General features: G+C 35.5%; 1 protein-coding gene across 14 annotated transcripts in view; it reads right to left on the reverse strand.

Annotated features, from left to right (window-relative positions):
• Positions 1-20,659, reverse strand: part of ERC2 (ELKS/RAB6-interacting/CAST family member 2) — a 433,731-nt gene that overhangs the window by 256,086 nt on the left and 156,986 nt on the right. For 8 of the 14 annotated variants that reach the window (XR_011740726.1, XR_011740727.1, XR_011740733.1 and 5 more), the window contains 5 exons: positions 16,067-16,207; positions 15,385-15,525; positions 11,891-11,926; positions 6,402-6,431; positions 5,484-5,677 (listed from right to left, as the gene is read on the reverse strand). Coding sequence is in view for 1 of the 14 variants with exons in the window: in XM_071813173.1 (XP_071669274.1) it covers positions 5,484-5,677; positions 6,402-6,431; positions 11,891-11,926; positions 15,385-15,525; positions 16,067-16,207 (542 nt within the window). In the remaining 13 variants the exon portion in view is untranslated. The remainder of the gene's footprint in view (positions 1-5,483; positions 5,678-6,401; positions 6,432-11,890; positions 11,927-15,384; positions 15,526-16,066; positions 16,208-20,659) is intronic. The other 6 variants (XR_011740731.1, XR_011740734.1, XR_011740735.1 and 3 more) reach the window with 4 other exon arrangements.

Genomic DNA, 20,659 nt, shown 5'->3' on the forward strand with positions numbered 1-20,659 from the left:
CTGGTTGGAGTAGGGAAGAAAGCAGCAGTTTGGAGAAAAACAGATAGGAAAGAAGACAGCAAAAGAGAATAAAGGGAGGAACGTATTAGTTCTTTAAAAATATAACAAGCAGATGTTATATTAGCAGATTTTATTTAAAAAAAAAAAAAAGATAAAAAATAAAAAAAGGAAAAGGAAAGGGAAGGGAAAGTAATAAATAAAGTAGAACTTCTGCAAGAGTACAACTTTTCTGTGCACTGAATAAAACTGAAATTTCAAAGTAAAATGGCACCTTGTGAGTTGTGGACTGTGGAAAATTAGTCGTATTTATAACCATCCAAATGCATACACCAAAGGGAACAAATAAATTAGGTGGATATTGGTAGATTTCCAGTGTCACAAATGTCTCATTATATACCACAACGTTTTTTTTGAACCTACATAGGTTTGGTGACCCACATTCATCAGGTCTTCTCACAATAGCCAACAGCTAAACAATTTGACATCTTATTCAAAGATATCATTTAGAAGTTCACAAAGTACTGTACTTAATAATCAAATACTGTACTTAATAATCAAAGACAGAGATTGCCCCCACACCTCCAACGCTGACAGCATTTTTTTTCCTTCAGTCTGAAGATTAAGGTTAATACTTAATCATTGAAAATACATCGCTGTTTGACAACCTCTTTGTTAAAAAACACCTGACATGCCCTTTCAATTAAGTAAGGCTAAAAAGATCCCAGCCCAACACCCAGTTAGACTAATCCTTGGAGCTGTCACTAGTGCACAGTTTTTCATTCACTTATGAAAGGGAAATCTTTTTAAAAAAGTTTTTTTTTGGCTTTAACACAATTATTCCATATCTTGATGGTTTGTCATTTATGCAATGAATCACCAGTGCTGTGTGGACTTATTTTCATCAGAATTAAAATCCAAATTAATTCAGAATGAATTAATTGTAGTTTGAATACCCCAAGACCCTAAATGCGCATCTACAGTGTTATCATGCAAAACTTACCACTGCATGTGAGAATTGAATAACAAAAAAGCAAAGTGCTTTTTTAAAAGTAAATTGCTTTTGTCTCATAGCTAGTATAGGGTTTTCAAATGAGCTTTCATATTGTTGTAAGCTTTGTTGAGAAGCTACACTCAATCAAGCAAATGACTGACAATCAAACATACCAGTACAGAAAAGCATATCCAGGATTTCACCTTCTACACTATGTTCTTATCATTTCATCACCAAGCTGCAGTATTTCACTCTTAAACCAGCAACAGTCTAATTAGGATTGCAATATTTATCCTTTACCAGACAGGTTAGATCATAGCCAGTTCTCTTAAAGGTGGTAGGCAACATGCTAGTCCTGCTCTATCTCGTATTATCAACCTTTGCCCAAACTCTTTCTGTGTTCCCGTGGATGACTCAAGTTAAAAGACCACAGTGTCCTGACCTGCTTGATAGGCACTCTGGTCTCTCCAGTAAGGGTACTCAAAGCAATTGTTAACAGGGATATTTAAATATGGTCCCACCTGAGAAAGTAGTTATTAATCTAGTTGTCTTGCTCCAAATACACTACTTTCCTGTATGGCATTTGTTGTCCCACTAAATGCTCTTTAAAACAGGATCCAAAGAACAGCTAGAATATTGTTTACAGTGTCAGGACCTGTAAGGGCAGCCTCCCTGCTCCTTTTTCATCCTCAGTTTCACACACGCCAATGCAGTGTCTTTCTTCTCCCATTCATTATGATTTAATCTAAAGGGGCAGAACACAGGCAATGGGATGCTGCCCTTTCTTACATTCTGAGAGCACTTAAGTTACAGCTTTCCTCCTGAAGAAACCTCTCTTGATAGAAGCAATATGTTTGCATATAAATTTATAGAATGTTAAGTAAGGTAAAGTTAACACAGAAATAAAAAGCACACAGGTTGCTAACCACATACTGTTCTTGTAAGAGCACAAGACAGTGTGGAATAATCTGGTTCTGAGGACTCAACTTGTGCACGGTGCTGCAGGTAGCCACATTTCATCATCAGGTTCATCCATGTACCAAGCTGCATCTTAAAATCAGTTACACAGATTCACAGAATGTTAGGGATTGGAAGGGACCTCAAAAGATCATCCAATTCAATCCTCCTGCCAGAGCAGGAACACCCAGATGAGGTTACACAGGAAAGTGTCCAGGCGGGCTTTGAATGTCTGCAGAGAAGGAGACTCCACAACCTCCCTGGGCAGCCTGGTCCAGTGTCTGTCACCCTCACTGAGAAGAAGTTTCTTCTCAAATTTAAGTGGAACCTCTTGTGTTTCCGTTTGAACCCATTACCCCTTGTCCTACCGTTGGTTGTCACCAAGAAGAGCCTGGCTCCATCCTCGTGACACTCAACCTTTATATATTTGTAAACATTAATAAGGTCACCCCTCAGTCTCCTCTTCTCCAAACTAAAGAGACCCAGCTTCCTCAGCCTTTCCTAATAAGGGAGATGCTCCACTTCCTTGATCATCTTTGCTGCCCTGTGCTGGACTCTCTCCAGCAGTTCCCTGTCCTTCTGGAACTGAGGGGCCCAGAACTGGACACAATATTCCAGATGTGGTCTCACCAGGGCAGAGTAGAGGGAAAGGAGAACCTCTCTCGACCTACTGACCACCCCCTTCTAATACACCCCAGGATGCCATTGGCCTTCCTGGCCACAAGGGTTCATGGTCACCCTGCTGTCCACCAGGACCCCCAGGTCCCTTTCCCCTACACTGCTCTCTAATAGGTCATTCCCCAACTTATACTGGAACCTGGGGTTGCTCCTGCCCAGATGCAAGACTCTACACTTTCCCTTGTTATATTTCATTAAATTTTTCCCCGCCCAACTCTCCAGCCTGTCCAGGTCTCTGGATGGCAGCACAGCCTTCTGGCGTGTCAGCCACTCCTCCCAGCTTTGTGTCATCAGCAAACTTGCTGATAGTACACTCTATTCCCTTGTCCAAATCGTTCATGGATATATTGAATAATACAGGCCCCAGTACTGACCCCGAGGCACTCCACACACCACAACCCAGCAAACATCCCACCAAAATGAAACACATTTCCTTGATTGAGACAGCAAAACAAAACCATCAAGTTAATTTTACTACAAGTACATTAAGCTGGGACATATCGCATTTCATTTTAACCTATTCTCATTATAAACAGATAAATCACAAAAGATGTAATAACAGTTATCAAACAACTTTAGTATGGGAGGAGGAATTGATTCTTCTACATAGTGACAAGACAATATAAAATACAAACCTAATATATATGGAGTAATTTAAGAAACAGACTGTGTTTGCATATATGAGGAATAGTATGAATCATTAATTTTAAGTCATGCAATCCAAAAGTGTGATAGTTTCTGAGGCAAGAAAATCACATTAAAAGTTAACTTTTAAAAGATAACTTCCTTTTTTTTTTTTTCCCTAGTTTACAATAATTAACTTTCATATACTGTGTGTATAGGAATTTGGAATTAATCTTGAAAGCTGTAGTTAAGTTAAATCAAGGGAGAAACTGCATTAAAGCTAATAGAAATCACGAACAAATATTAGAAAATGATGATTCCCAAAAAATTGCAACATACTACTGTCCTTAGCTTGGTCATGCCACAGAGAACTCATTGTAAGAATTACGGAAGCACTTAAAGGTTCATAGCAAAGCTTAACTATTTTATCACATCCAAAGTATTGCAGATCCTGTACAAAAAAGTCTGTGCTTACTCAGTGTTCCAAATTATTTTCTGCTTAATTCACTATCAACACCCTCATCAACAGTAACAGACTGGAAATCTGTTTCCCAAAATTTCACTGATAAAAGTGCATTGAATAAAAAAAAATTAGTCCATTGCATAACCTGTTACAGGGTTCTCAGACAGTAAGAAGAGGACTTAAAAGGTCATAGTAATATCTCTGTAACCCCTGGTTCCTTATTTTTTGTAATAATTGTTTGGTAATCAATAACTCTCGTATTTACTTCAAATAAATCTACTGAGCTATATCAATTCTTTATCTCTTTTTAAAATAAAATATTTAAATCAAATTAACATTTGCTAAAAATCTTCAGTCACAAGCTTCACTACTTCATCATGTTCACCTTTTGATCTTGTCATTTTAATATTCAACTATTGAACATGTACATGATTGCTACTTAATAAATCTCTTAAGGTTACCTTCCTGAGCAAAAGTTTAACATGTCTACTATTGCGTCTAGTGTCACACAATAATTCAGTAGGTTTTATAGCCCAGTGAGGATATCAGTTTCTGTTTCTGTAAAAACTATACAGTCAGTTTTCACCAGTGTGGTCACACCTGCAGTCACTATATTACAAGCCTAGGTCTGTAATCACCCCTGCAGAACATGTACAAATGGATGGAATAGGCAACACTTTCTTCACCATAAAAAATCACTAATTGTGTTATCTTTTTTCCAATATGCTGCTTTAAGATCCAGCAGAGTTTAGGCAGAACTCACAGTTATGGTGTACAAAGTGACCAGTCTTCATTACCAGCTTCCTCCGGCATCTGCTTTACACATTAAAATCAATGCAAACACCAGAGTATTCTAAACTCTTTTTGATGTGTTGGGAGAGGCTACTGCTAATTAAAGTTATCCTCATGCAAACATTCAGTTCTATTTCAAGTACAAATCTTCTTTCTACACTTTAAATTTGAGGTCTTTGTTCTCATGACACATTGATAACCCCTTAAACTTCTCTTTTGGAACTATGAAGCACTTCTTTTTCCAACTTGATCACTAGAAAACAATTATATAAAATATATCAGAACAAAAAATTCCTTCTTGCATTTGTCCAAAAGTGGCTAAGTACAGGAAGGGAACAAAGAAATTAGATCAACATAAATTGTTTATAAATCAAATAAATTGCAGTATACCATATAGGAGAAGTTTCCAAGAACTCTTGAATTATGAAGGGCACAAAACCAATGGATCCTAAAACCCTCCTGTCTCCATTAAGGAAAGACTCTACAGCCTTCCAAGAAATAAGACAAAAACTGCCCAGTCAACATCAGAAAATATTTATTTGAATCCGAAAAAGACTATAAAAACACTGAGAAATAGTTATCGTTATTATTAAATAGTCATGAGACTTGTTAGAAATACTTTCCAATACTTTTCAGGACTCTGAGAACCAGTGATGTTCACACTGACAGAACAAGCGTGGGGACAGATTTGATTTAGCACTCCAACAAGGTTTTCTGGGAAGATTGTTGTTGCTGTACATTGCATATGACTTTTTCCTATATGTGTTCCTTTTATGGAGGCTGCTTAAAAAGTGGGAACCTTAAACTGTTCCAAAGTCAGCAGACGGGAGATACGGTTCTGAGGTAGCCTTTTTTTTTTCCATTTCTAATTCAATTTTACAAGACATAACAAATACTCTGTTAAAAACATATTCTGCTCTGCAATGAAGATCGAGAAAATAAAAATGTAATTCAATGTAAGACAAATACAAGAATTACCTTTCTAACTCAGCAATTTTCTTATCTTTGTCATTCTTCTCATTTTCTACTTCCTTGAGTATTTCTAGAAGTCTGTCAACCTCAGCCTGAGCTTTGCCACATTCTTCTCTATAGTAAGATGCCTCTTTATCAAGCTGTTTCATTCTGTCGGCAAATTCTGGATTCATCCGTGCCTCCTCTTCAGCCTCATGAGCCTTCAGAATCAATATAAAAAAAAAAGAAAAAAAACATAAGAATGACAATAATTTCTATAGCTTAGGGACCTTTATTTCTTCAGTCTCAGTTTGAATTTTCATTAAAAGGATTATGGGTATTTCTGTCTGATGACAATATTTTCTACAGAAGCATTACCAATCTTGAAGAAGGAAGGGATTTATTAATGTTTTTTTAGATATTAAATCAATCATACTTTAAGGGTGTGTTTTTGTTTTTAATAAAAGAATCATCTTGTAATTTGTTTAACTCACATTAACTTTTTAAAGTGTTTCAAATACATAAGCAATTTCTTAATAAAATATATTATCTCTCTTTCTCCATATATATACACTGTTTTTATGCAGTGTTGGTTTTAGAAGACATACCAATATTCTAAAAAGTTGCTTTCAGCAGACATTTTACCCAATAATCCTTTTTCTCCTATCATCAATACTTAACCTGAAACATCAGAAGAACAAGCCCATTGGTGAAAACGGCACAAACCTGGCAAACACATGCATGGATGGGTGGCAATTTCACAGACGAGAAAGAAGGCAATGAATACAACAACAGTGCAGAGCCCAATCTTACTCCCATCAAACCTAATGGCAAAAACCCAATTAACTTCAATGGGAGCATGATCTGGCATCAAGTGCTTTAAACTGTTGACTGGAATAATCACAGACAGATGGAAACAACAATGCACTGCAACGCTTAGCCTACCCCTTGCTTCCCATTATTCCTAATTGGCATCTTGAAAGAGCAGGCAAGGAAAAAACAAGTAGTTTAAGGCAGTGCACATTAAACATAGAAAATTCAGATAACATTCTCTGAACATACAGGAATTTTACAGAAATTCAGGATATTTAGAACTGAAGGTCCTCCAACTATCTTACTAGGCAGAGATGTGGATTTATTTATCCTCTTAATTTCAGGGAATAGACAATGCAAGCAAGCAATGAAAGAAATGCAGATCAAAATGAAACATGCTTGTTTTGGAAATAATTAATATAAACTACAGATACTAGAATGTTTATATTCTTTGCAATGGTTAAAATTTTCTACATAAATACAGAACAAGTCTCAGTTTGGTATAAATACAACAACTAAAAAAATGAAATTACTAGAGAAGAAACTTAGGAGGTTTGCATGTAACATATCACTTAAGCATGAGGATAAGTAAAAACATAGTAGATTTTAGGTGTTATTTATCACACTGAGAGATTTTTATTCAGAAGAAATATTTGTTTACCAAAATAAGTCAAGGAAATTACATGAGAAGCTTACTAAACTTACTGGCCTTGTTCTTCAAATTGTCTATTTTGGATCATAATATGTGCTCCAGCCCTGAATTCTATGCAGATACAGGACTTTTCCTTACACAGGGCTCATTCCAAGTAACACCCAAAGGGTATCTTGATTTTACTCTTTGAGTGAGATGCTAGCAACAGATTCCTTTTCATCTTCATAAATCTTCCGGCTTTAATACTAAACTTTGATTTATTTTATATCTGGTGTTGTGTCAAGAAATTTTTTTTCAGCTAGCTTTGTAATTTAAGTGAATGCAATACTCAGCCTCAGGGCCAATTCTGTGAGAGCCTGTATACCAATTTCCAGCTGCAAACCACTTTGATTTTCCATCAGCTCTGTTAAGATATTACACAATGTTTTATTTCTCCTAAATAAATACTAAGTGTTCTTTTGCAAAGAATAAAAATAATTCCATACATTGGTAAAGGTAAATTCACTCTAGGGAAAAAAAAAAATACAACCTAACTTCCACCTTTAAGATACTAAGAAACATGCAAAGAGCACGTTGTTCACTACTGATCTTCGATTTTTCCTTCTCTTCCAAGGGTAGATCCAGAATTTCACAATTCCAGTCTAGAGGCTATCACACTTTGTATTCCTCCCTGTCTCCTTCTGTTCATTTTTGGCTATAATTCACTTATTAGCCATTCTTGCTTCCATCATTTCATAAACAGCCACCCACCTTCTTGCTTCTAAGAACATGATAGCGTCACCAATGCAAAGATGCCAAATGTTTAGCTATCATAGAATATTGCTGTCACACAGCAGCTCAGAAATGTACAGAATAAATTATCTACTGCACAGCTTTAACTAAAATATCACCTGAAATAATATAGATAAATTATAGTCCTCAATTTAGCCTTATAATCCTTGAGTCAATAGCATGCTAAGGAAATTAATGTCAAGTTGCGAAACTATTTTCAATTCTTACGCTTTCTGTGGTACTCATGTCATTCCATACTTGTGGAATGTGTGTTTGGAAAATTTGGTAACACAAACTCGGTCATTGTATTTCCTCATGATTTTCAACATGAAGTGGAATCTATAAGGTACGATTAATCTAATGTGATGTAAGTAGTCAATCTACACAGGGTTTTGAGGTGCAGCACAGTTATCCATAATGTCACATATCAATCAAGATAAACATTCAGTTGAAAGACAAGCATCATATTATTCTAATCTTCTTAAAAAATATATATATATCCCAGTATTGCAAACCACCAATTAATTCAGTTGCCTCTATTTTTACAAGCACTTCCTATAGAATTTTTTTGAACTATTGGCAGGAATCAGATTTCTACAATACAAGGGCATTGCCTTAAAGAAGGAGGAAAGTTAGATAAAAAGGGAGAGCAAGAACATCAAACATTTTTGGAAAAAGAGCTTTGTGCAGGTGGTACTCTAACTTGCAATGAGTCCCTTGAAGGGAATTGTCATGTTGTAAACAAAGCTGCTGACATTACAAGAAAGCAAAATACAATCCATCTGACATTCCTCAGACAAAGGCATAGCATTGCTTAGAGCCCTATTCTATTTTATGGCTTTGAAAGATGTGTTTGGATTTGAACTAGGCACTTGGGTTGGTTTTTTTTGTTTGTTTGTTTGTTGGTTTTGGTTTTTGTTCAAGTTGTTATATACGGATTGGGGGTGATTTGTTGGCAGATGGAACTTGACTTTTGAGGTCGAACAGTAGGCCCAAAGGAGATGAAAGGCCGCTCAGCTGATGTTGACCCTGCTCCCGCCCGGCCAGGGCAGATTGCTTTGGCTTTTTGTGGGTTGTAGGAGACAGGCTTAGACTGTTTCTAACCAGAAGCTGGATGGTTATTACATGAATCAGGAAGTCTCCAGCTATTATTGCTATCCTCTTTTATATATATATATTTTTCCCCCCTTCATTTCTGTCTCTCTTTTTGCCCCTAGGTTCTCTCTTTTCTTGGGAAGAATACATTTTCTGTTTTGATGGGGCTTTTATGTAGAAGAGTGACTGGTTCATGCATACCTTTCAGCAGCAAAGTAATTGATCTCTGTATCTGTAAACGATAATACCTGTGTGTGTGCAGATTAGGCTAGTTTGAAACTAGCACACTTGGTTTATGATGTTCTGTGATTGTGGTGTTGTATGTTATTTTTACAATTCAATAAAAATAGCATATCACTCTACTAAGTTCACTAAGATCACTAATTTTTACAGTAATTATGTAACTGTTCTGATATTTGCTTAATAAGTATTAAAACACTTTAGAATTAAATTAACATCTTTATGTAAACTACAAATATCCTACAAAACACCATAACAGTGTGACACAAACATGCAACATAAATTATTTAGTCTATTAAAATTTTACAGTACAATCATGCATGCGTTATTTTGCATAACAGAAATAGATGGATATAGTATTTGTTTTTTAAAGCTTCAGACACAAACATACACAGATACCAACCAAGTACTTAATGGAAAAATAAACAGAACAGCAGAATTTACATGCAAGAAATTACTTTGTAAGATCCTTCAAATTTTATTACTTTCTATAATGAACTAAAAAAAAAAATTGCTGTCACCTTAAATTTTTTATAGTCTCCTTAAAATTCAAAGCTTTGTTTAATTAACTTCAGGGACTGGTCTAAGCAATTTAGAATGATTCTGCAAGTAATCTAAATTTTAATCTGACATAGCTGTGATAGAGCATTTGGAAAATTAAGTCCTTATTATTTAGGGAAAGGTCCACAAGAACTCCAAACTAAGCACATCATTATATTTCTATTACTGTAGAAAAACAATCATGTAACTTCTAATAATCAATTTTGCCAAATAATTCATCTGGTATTTCAAAAATTTCACATTTCAAAACATGAAGAAATGTGCGCCCAATTCTCTTAACTTCTTATTCATACAGGAAAATACACTTTGAAATCATTTGCTATAGAGTATGCAGAATTTGCACCCCTTCCATATCATCTCCACTTTGGTACTCAAATGCATCTAAGAATAACACACTTCTATCCATTGATGTATTTTAAAACCATTAGTTTCAGCAACAAATGAAAGTCTTGGAGGTGGGGTGATACTTGTGTGACACAGTAGGAAAAAAAACACATTCCAACAAAAAAGAAAATACTACATAGCTTCATCGGCTAAAAAAGGTCTACTCAGATCTTGGGTGGTTTGGGGGGAGAAGAGGATCATTATTACTTGCACTGTTAAAAGTAGACTGCTAGAAGTAGAAGACAGATGATGAGCAAGAAAAGTTTATTTAGGAAAACCTGTCTGATGGATATACTATAATTGCTGCCTGGTGCCAAAGGAAAAGGATCTTGCATCCATTATTTCAGAAATACCAACAGCCTGTCATCTTGAAAATCAAGCACGTAGTGGTAGAAAATAAAAATAAAAAATAAAAAATAAAAAAATAAAAATAAAAATAAAAATAAAAATAAATAAAAAATAAAAATAGAAATAGAAATGACTGACCAACTTTGAAATACTGCACACAAATAGACTAAGAAGTAACAAACTAATTCCATACAGCAAAATTACTAATACTGAAATAATGACTGGAAAGCATTTATGAAATTCAAGAGAAAAACAAACACAAAAAAACCTCCAGTCCAAAAAGACATGCACAGTAGGAGTGCAAATGATATGAACAGAAACAGAACTACCATAGTTTGTCCAAGATGATACAGCAAAAAGGGGGGAAAAGCTTCTTGACTGGCAGTTTGCTGGATGCCAGGGGTGATAATATCAGGTCTTACGCTACTTAGCATCAGTTTATAACTGGATTCTAAAAGCAGTTAAGCAATAACTTTATCAATAAACACAGCACATTCTGTGGGACACTTCCCATACATAAGTCACGACATATCCATTCCATGGTTAGAAGCTACAGAACATAGCAATAAGTTCCAAAGCTGGAATCCTGGTCTGCTGACATTCATGGAAAAATTCCTTTTTGACTTCAGTGTAGGCGATACCTTCCGTAATGTATGGTATCACGTTGCTTAAGCTACAAAACCAGTTCTCCTATGTATACTACCCAATTATATGGTAATTCCAAGTACGATTACTACATAAACTACAGTTTGTAAATTGCTATTACAGTTACATATTTTTTCCTATGCTGTGATGCTCACAGAACATTATATGTAAGTCTCAGATGTAAAAATGAAAGCTGTTCTCTGCAGAGAGAGTGTTCGTTACTACTCTTCCTCAAACTGAAAAAGAAACACAGTCAACTCAAAAAAGTAGATACTGTGCAATTAAAGCAGACATTGGCAAGAATAATAATGCTAAACAAACCAAAGCAATACTGTTTGGCTTTTTCAAATATTTCCTCTTGCATTCAGCATTTTATATTTCAGCATTTTCTTAAATTAAATACAATGTTCCCATATTCTTAATTTATATATGCTGAATGTGTACAGTCTTTTATGACTAAAACTGGTCTGAACTATTTTAAACATAAGGACTTTTGAAAAGAGTACCAGCCACTTCCTTGATATTATTATTCACATTATCAACTCAGTCACTTGAGATAAACTGAATAAATTAGAAGCTATTCAAGTTTGAAGGATCAAATAAAGTACTGCAGAAGGAGGAACTAAAAAGCAAAGCAAAGCAAAATTTTAAAAAAGTGTGCATGCTTTTACTAGTGGAGAAGTTGAGGACCTAAAGGCTAGGATGTTTGTTTTCTCAGAAATACTGTATGTACCTATTTAATACATTCCATACTCTTAAAATGGCCTTGAAGTCCACAAAGTTCATTTATTTGGCTATAACAAATATGGCATAGTGAGCATCAGAAGTATTCCGCAAAGCTCCATAGAGGAAGAGCACAACACAGTAAAGTAATGGATCCTCATGCTTTCATATGTTACAGCGGGCATTTTAAAAAAGAACTTACTGGATTGTACATCTGATTGAACAACTGCTCAGCTTGCTACATTGCAAAGTTGGAAAGGAGTGGAGCACAGACAGGAAAAGAAGGAAAGATCCAGGAAAACAGCATTAGCTCAACAAAATCAGTGCATTTGCACAGAAGAACTTGTCATAAAAAGGTAGAAATTTAAGATTCTAAACATTCCTTGGTGAAAGTGAGAAGCACTGGGGAAACATAAATGTTGTCTTTGGCTCCTAAAAAAGAATAGCTGGAGTAAGAAATTTAGGGTTTGTGTTACTTTCTCTTTCTCAAGTTAAATAACCCATGAAATAAAGAAAGGTGTCCACTTTTGATGATACATTAAGTGCTGGTCTCATGCAATGAATCACGAGAAGTGCTTTTGGCTGAGGCTGCGATTTATCACCAAAGCTTCAAAGATGGTAATAATAAAAGATTAATTAAATTGTATCATTAAATTTATTACTTTCCTTTTGTTTAACACAAGACTGAATTTTCTATGCAGAATGACTTTCAAACAGTACAGTTTGGCAAAAAGTACTTTAGCAACTGCAAATATGTCAGCAAGCAAGTAAATTTAAGATAATGAAAAACAAAAAAAGGAGGAAATTCTAGAGTGGATAATAAGATTATATATATATGCACACACACACATATATATATAAAAAACACTTAGCTACCTATTAGGTAATTCCTGTTGTTCTTTCACTAGTAGCAATACAAAGTAAGTCAACAAAAAGTCTGTGGAATTTTGGTAAAAAAAATCATTGAACATTCTTCCGGGTTTTATGATTTTTTTTTAATATGAATTTCAATCCCCTATCTTTGTCACAAAAAGTTTAATAAATATAGCTATGGTTTTAAAAATTATTTTGTGTACCAAAATATAGCACAGTCACATGAATTATTTGTCTTTACTAATATCCTATTTATTACTTTTTGAAATGTGTCTCTAAAATTATAACAGTAGTTTTAGAATCAGCACGTTTTCTCCTGCTGAAATGCAACAATCCAATGATGTAATACTGAACAATGTTTGCATGTAATCATACAAAATAAAAAACATCTTTGTGATCAATAAACGAATCTTATCTCCAAAAACAGGAAGGAGAGGAAATAAGGGCAGAGAAACTTCAAAATATTATATACTTTTTTGAAATTTACAGATTTTGTTTGGACTTGCGCCTTGTACATGTTTTCTTTCAGGTATAGCACTTATTACCATTAGTGCTCATGGAAAATTAACTCACAGCAAATGTGCACATATTATCTTCATATTTATTAATATGATTTGTTAAAACAAATCAACATTGAACTGTAATGATTTTACAATACAATAATAAAAATGCCTTCTCTATTATATTTTTCAAGAGAGGAGTAACGTGCAAGCTGCATTCAAATTTCTTAAAATAACAGACAGTCTCTTGGAGTCACTTTTGAAAAAAAAGCTATAAACTGTGCCCATTCCTTCTAGCTTCCACAGTGGTTAATGTTCACACATAAGCACACTTATGGGACAGGCAGGTTAATTTACTCCGAACTCTGTTGATGTTCCCTTCTACTCTAACTCAGACACATGCAAGAATAACCCAGATTTCTGTTTCAGTTAGTTTCTTAAGAAGTAAAAACATGGTGAAGGTAGATTTCTGGGGACCAATTACTTTTAACACAGGATATTTACAGGTTTGAATATAAAGTATTTTATTAGAGAAAACGTGAATTGAAAATTACTGTTTGGAGTCTACTGTCATTAGCAGTCACTGTTTCTGTTCAACTAAATATGCCCACAAAGAAGGTTGTAACCACATTTTATTGTGGAAATACCTGGTCTCCGACAAGTGTTGGGTGAATTTCCATTGGGGTTTTTTGCTGTATTTGTGATATAATAAAACTATTATGTTTTCAATTTTCATTTAATAATCCTTTGTACTCATACACAGGGAACATACTCCCTTTTTATATGAAAGATGTCTCAGACACTCTCTGACTTTTACAAGCCCTTATTTTTCCATGACTGTATGATGTGTTTATATGTACAGTCCTAAAAGATTGACTTAGGATTTCAAGTCCTTCAGGAGAATTTTGATTTTATTTTTTTTTTCAGTGATCTGTGCTTGTAGGATTTTTTTAACTAGTTTTTTAGATGAAGACAATTAAGATACTTCAGACTGTAACAAAGCATATTTTGTACTGAAGTGCAATGTAAAGAAATACAAAGTAAGCTAAAACAAAATAAAGGACTTCCAGAGAAACAGCTTCTTTGGATAATTTTATCCTGAAATCAAGAGCATTTATAAGCTATCAAACATTTAAAATAGTTATGTTTCCATTAAAGGTTTTTGTATAAGTTTATTTAAGGAGATTCCCTTACTTCTTCTCCACAACTAAACATAATAACACAGACATCTAATTGTACATATTTTTTCTGTATTAAAATATAGTAGAAGTAGAAGGTTTACTTTCCAGTATCCTTTACACTTATAGCAAGACCTTCTTCACAGGTTAGGCTATTGGAACACTAAAACAGAGCAGGAAACAACTCAACCTGGATAATGAGAGTGTCAGAATATTATCCTAATGGTGGTAATATTCACAGAACAAACATCATTTTCTAGAAAATAAAACATTAGATATCAATATAAAAAAATTAATGTTTGACATATATTTAGTCATGAATTGCAGAAGGCAAACATAATGCCCAAACCCACCAAACATGTCACGAGAGCAGACGTTACCACATGACATAGAAATGACACAGAAAAAGGTCCAAGAAACAAATTATGGTAGAAAGGGCATCAACAAACTTACAAATCATTTAAGCAAAAACTATTTAATGCATCAATTTTAATAAAACAATGTTATAAAATATAGGATTTGTATGTTTTCCTTTAAATGCCTGCTTCCACTACTTGCTGAATAAAAATACTAAGTTACTAGCTGAGATAAATTATCCATTTTGTTACTCAATTATTGCAAACATGTTCACTAACAAAGTAAAAAAAAAAAAAAGTGAAAATAAAACCTAGCTAGAATTTTCATTTTGAAGAAGATTTTTTTCTTATTATTAAGAAGTACAGAATTTTCTGGGCAAGTCTTCAGCTTTTTCCTATGCTGCAAAAATTTCAGGCTACTTCTAATAATAACATAAATTAATATACATGGAAATTGCTGGTTTGATATTTTTTTTTTGCTCTTCTACTTTCTCTCCAACACCCTGTTCCCAGCTCATCTATTTGCAGCAGCTTCTCAGAATTCCCTCATATAGGGAATTAATTGTATTATTCAAGACAATTTCTGAGGCTCACTACTGGCTTGGGTACCAGCCTCTTATGAAAAAGTTAGCAGTATTTGATGCAAGCATCAGCAAACAGCATGAGATGGGTAGAGTTTAGATTTACTCCAGAAGAGTAAATAAGTGCATCTTTTTAGACGGAGGAGGGGGGGTGTTGATTTTTGTTTTTCCGATTGATTTTGTTTGTTTGTTTTAAGATGCAACTTACCTTTTTCAACTGTGCTTCCAACTTACTACACTCTTCTTTCTTTTGTTCTATGGCTATTTCTAAAGATTTAAGTTTGGAGTCTCTTTTCAGCCCTGCTGATGCCAATGAAGATGCATGTTCTTTGAGATCGATTAAACTAGACTGAAAAATGACCAAGAGTAAAAAGTTAATTCCTAGTCACCAGCACACTAACTTATTGCCAACTCAGTAATCACTTGGATCCTGCTCCCCCTCCCCTGCCCCAAAAAGAGTTGACACAAAGATAAGCATTGATAGCGTTTTGAGAATACAACCAACTGGAACCACAGGAGCTGGCACACAGTGAAACACAGAAATATTCATAATACACACAAGTTGACATTATATTCTGGAGGTACAATTACTTTGAAATCAATTGCTCTAACTGACAAACAGGAGCAACAACGGAATATTTGAGCCTACTAGAGGCTCATGTAAAGGAAAAAGTAGAGCTAATGACACACAACTATGCAAAAACTGAAGCAATGTTTTATGTACAAAGGTGAGGACTATGAAGAATGCTTAAGAAAATAGCAGTTCAGAAGCTGAACACTGGAGTGGCACAATTTCAGTACTTAAAAATGATTCAAGAGTAATCCTAGTGCACTTTCTTTCATCATAATGACATAGATAGAAGAACATAGATTTTACTGAAAAGACTGACCTCTTTTTCTGTCAGTTCAGCTTGTAAAGCATTAACTTTCTCCTTCAGGTCTTTGTTTTCTTTTTTATAAGATTCGATTTCTTCAAGCCTTTCTCTGTCATCTCGCTCCCTCTGTTCCTTCAAGCGCTCTATTATTCTTTCCTAACAAGGGAAAGAATTGCAAAATGGAAAAGTATGGAATCATTTTAGGAAAAGACAGAATAACATTTCCTTACATTAAGTACCACTTAGAAAGATCAACTTTCTGAAGCAGATGATGACTGAGTTAATGGTATTCAAGTCAATGCAACATTTCCCCTGATTTCACAATCATCAGATCAAGGATTTAATACTTGATAAGAGTAACATAGTATAGAAACTTCATTAAATATCCATAGTGATATGATTATGTTTAGTTACGTGATAGATATGGAAGTTAGTATTTCCTGTATTCATAAGTGATTGAAGTCTTGAATAGTAGTTCAAAACAGAGAGATCGTGACTGGTTTATTCAGCTTGAATTTGGTTGTTTTTTGAATGCTAATAGCCTTTTCTAATGTAATTATTTGTATCAGTAAAATTAATGTCAAATATTATTAGATGATTTTTTTTAAATAAATATCTTTACCAAATAAGTATTTATATTTACATTTGTAAACAGATGTATTTTGAATCTTTAAGACACTATAAAATAATCAGCATTCTACTGAACAATCGTGTAATAAGTATACTGAATGCCGCCTTTGTCTACTCTGCCGGAGGCTGTCCTGAGGAGCCCTGTACCGCTGAGGCCCCAGAGGAAGGCAGGACAATGGAGGAGTTTGCCTCAGCTGATGAGGACTGGGTTAGGGAGCACTTAGGCAATCTGGACATCCATAAATCCATGGGTCCGGATGGGATGCACCTGTGGGTGCTGAGGGAGCTGGCTGAGGTCATTGCTGGATCACTCTCCATCATCTTTGCCAAGTCTTGGGAAACAGGAGAGGTGCCTGAGGACTGGAGGAAAGCAAATGTCACTCCAGTCTTCAAAAAGGGCAAGGAAGAGGACCCGGGTAATTATAGACTGGTCAGCTTCACCTCCATCCCTTGGAAACTGAACAAACGACTTATCCTTGGTGCCATCTCAAGGCATATCAGGGATAAGAGGGTCATTAGGGGCAGTCAACATGGCTTCACCAAGGGAAAGTCGTGCTTGACCAACCTCATTGACTTTTATGAGGACATAAGATGGATGGATGATGGCAGAGCAGTGGATGTGGTCTACCTTGATATGAGTAAGGCATTTGACACAGTCTCCCACAGCATCCTTACAGCTAAACTGAGGGAGTGTGGTCTGGACGATCGAGTAGCGAGGTGGACTGCAAACTGGCTGAAGGGAAGAACCCAGAGAGTCATGGTCAATGGGGTGGAGTCCAGTTGGAGACCTGTATCTAGTGGAGTGCCCCAGGGGTCAGTACTATATTATTCAATATATTCATCAATTATTTGGACGAGGGAATAGAGTGTACTATCAGCAAGTTTGTTGATGACACCAAGCTGGGAGGGGTGGCTGACATGCCAGAGGGCTGTGTCGCTATCCAGAGACCTGGACAGGCTGGAGAGTTGGGCGGGGAAAAATTTAATGAAATATAACAACGGAAAGTGTAGAGTCTTGCATCTGGGCAGGAACAACCCCAGGTTCCAGTATAAGTTGGGGAATTAGAGAACAGCATAGGGGAAAGGGACCTGGGGGTCCTGGTGGACAGCAGGGTGACCATGAGCCAGCACTGGGTCCTTGTGGCCAGGAAGGCCAATGGTGCCTGGGGTGTATTAGAAGGGGGGTGGTTAGCAGGTCAAGAGAGGTTCTCCTTCCCCTCTACTCTGTCCTGGTGAGACCACATCTGGAATATTGTGTCCAGTTCTGGGCCCCTCAGTTCCAGAAGGACAAGGAACTGCTGGAGAGAGTCCAGCGCAGGGCAACAAAGATGATGAAGGGAGTGGAGCATCTCCCTTATGAGGAAAGGCTGAGGGAGCTGGGGCTCTTTAGGTTGGAGGAGACTGAGGGGTGATCTCATTAATGTTTATAAATATATAAAGGGTGAGTGTCACGAGGATGGAGCCAGGCTCTTCTCAGTGACAACCAACAGTAGGACAAGGGGTAATGGGTTCAAACGGAAACACAAGAGGTTCCACTTAAATTTGAGAAAAAACTTCTTCTCAGTGAGGGTGACAGACACTGGACCAGGCTGCCCAGGGAGGTTGTGGAGTCTCCTACTCTGGAGACATTCAAAACCTACCTGGATACCTTCCTGTGTAACCTCATCTGGGTGTTCCTGCTCTGGCAGGGGGATTGAATTGGATGATCTTTCGAGGTCTCTTCCAATCCCTAACATTCTGTGATTCTGTGATACTGGTATAGTTATTTTTTGCTACCCAGTTCCTGAGGAAAACATTTTCAAAGGGCTGGAAGTTCATAATGCTGCTTTCGTTTTGCATCTAGCAGTCCCCTGACATCAGTGACCTCCTTTCACTATCTAGCTAACTGAACACTCATATTAACGAATTATCATTGCTGGCAGAATCTTCACAGAAAACAGTTGACTGTTCACATAAAACTCGTATCCTTACTTATTCCATTCAGAAATAAATACACAGTGATGACATACTATGTTCCACTTAGCACACAGTCAATAAGATATGGTGACAAACTAAGGTAGCAGCTCCATGTAATTAAATGTTTGCAAGGCAGTATCAACTCTCTCTGCAGCAAGACCTCTGGAACCGCTGTGGTACCCAGCTCCTGGCTTCCTCAATGCCAAAATCACCCTCTGATTCACACCTGGCAGGATTTCAGATAGAAATGTGTTCATAAAGAATGAAAGTCCTTCAGAATGAAAGTCCTTCAATGGCAACATTGTTGAGTATTACACAACGGACAAAACAGTGAATGGACTAGCTTTTTAAAAAAAAAAAATTAAAAATGCTATATAGATTATGCAAGAAAGGAATGATTTGAGATATTAAATAACTTCAAGCTTATTCCTAGTAAAAAATAGTTCAAATTCTTAGTTCCTTGAATATTAAGGTTGAAATGACAGCTTCCACTAAGAGGAACAGTTTAATAATGATTCAGAATCCCCCTAGTTACATTCAGACTTAGTTTTATACCAATTCCTTCTTGAAGATTTATCTACCTGAATTTTTTTTCTTCTATAACAAATTAAACATAACATTATTTCATGTTATTAATGAACAGTATAAATTTTTTCTCAATCACAATAGAAGACTAATTTATCTGTCAGCTGCATGAGGCTAAATGTCAAAAATGTGTTAAAAGGCCCTAAAACACCATGTTTTACTTGATTAACAGCTAACTTGCAGAAATCACAACAACGTGTTCTTGTTTCAGTCTTATTTGCATTGGCGAGCTTTCCGTACACACTAATCTAGGACCTCACAGGTCTAATCTATTTGCACTTTATCACAGAAGTAGGAACTGAATTGCCACAGCATATAGCTCTATTATCAGACATACTCAATTGCTTATCTGCTGTATGCTGCTACAGTAGGACCAACTTTATAAATATCAGCTTCATGAAAGCAACCTCTTGAGATGCTTTGGACCAGTCCAAGAGCTGAGATATTCTTTGAAATGTTTCTTGTTAAAATATCAAGGAAGCTGATAGCAGTTTTGCATATTCTGATTTTCAAACTTTTTTTTTTAATGAGAGTGAACTTAGTTTTTGTTCATTGCAGCGTAACCTTTATTTTTGTTCAGAATCTTTAGTACTTTGATGAGCTCTAAACTTAGGCTTAAGGAACTGAACTAATACCTTTTTGAGTTTAGTTCTGAAATGCACTCAAAGGTGACTAAAGTCGTGCTGATTCATTTCTGATTCCTGATATGAGAAGAAATATCACAATATTGCGAGAAGAATACAATAATTAAAAGGATTCCATGTCAGTAAGATTTGATGCTGTTTTCTGATGTCTACAGTAATTTCTCATTTAATGTTACCAGCTACCTCATCACTAAACATGAAAGAAAAAGAAATTCAGAGACAGATACTTGGAAAAACCTAATTTCATGAAGAATAAGGAGCCGTATTTTTTAAATCAAAGGCAAAAATCTCAATTTGAGTATTTTCAAGAACAACAAAGGAAAAACATACATGCTCAAACATCTGGATTTTGCACTTTAAAAATAGATTCATAATTTATCATCAATATTACTACCTAGTCCATTAGCCATTGTAAATCACTCAGGAACTGTGTAGGAGCTATACTGTTACACTAATGATTTAATAAATAATTAAACTTACAGATCTCAAAACACAGGAAAATAGTCATACAAAAATAACAAATTCAATTTTTTTTTTTTTTTAATCAAGTCATATGTTCCTATTCCAACACAAACACTCATTTGCATAATGATTTGGGGTTGTCATAAAACAATTGACATTCTCAGTTATAAAGATAATTTATAGAAAAAGACTGTTAATTCATCATTTGTTGTATCTTTTCCTTAGCTTAACAAAGCAGTATTTCTGAAGTAATAATAAGCACATCACTTACATATAGAGTTCTTCTCTATATACGGCTACCTAAATTTTATAAGTAACAATCTCTCCATGA

This window comes from Patagioenas fasciata, chromosome 10 (genome assembly GCF_037038585.1).
Source record: "Patagioenas fasciata isolate bPatFas1 chromosome 10, bPatFas1.hap1, whole genome shotgun sequence".
Lineage (NCBI taxonomy): Eukaryota > Metazoa > Chordata > Aves > Columbiformes > Columbidae > Patagioenas > Patagioenas fasciata.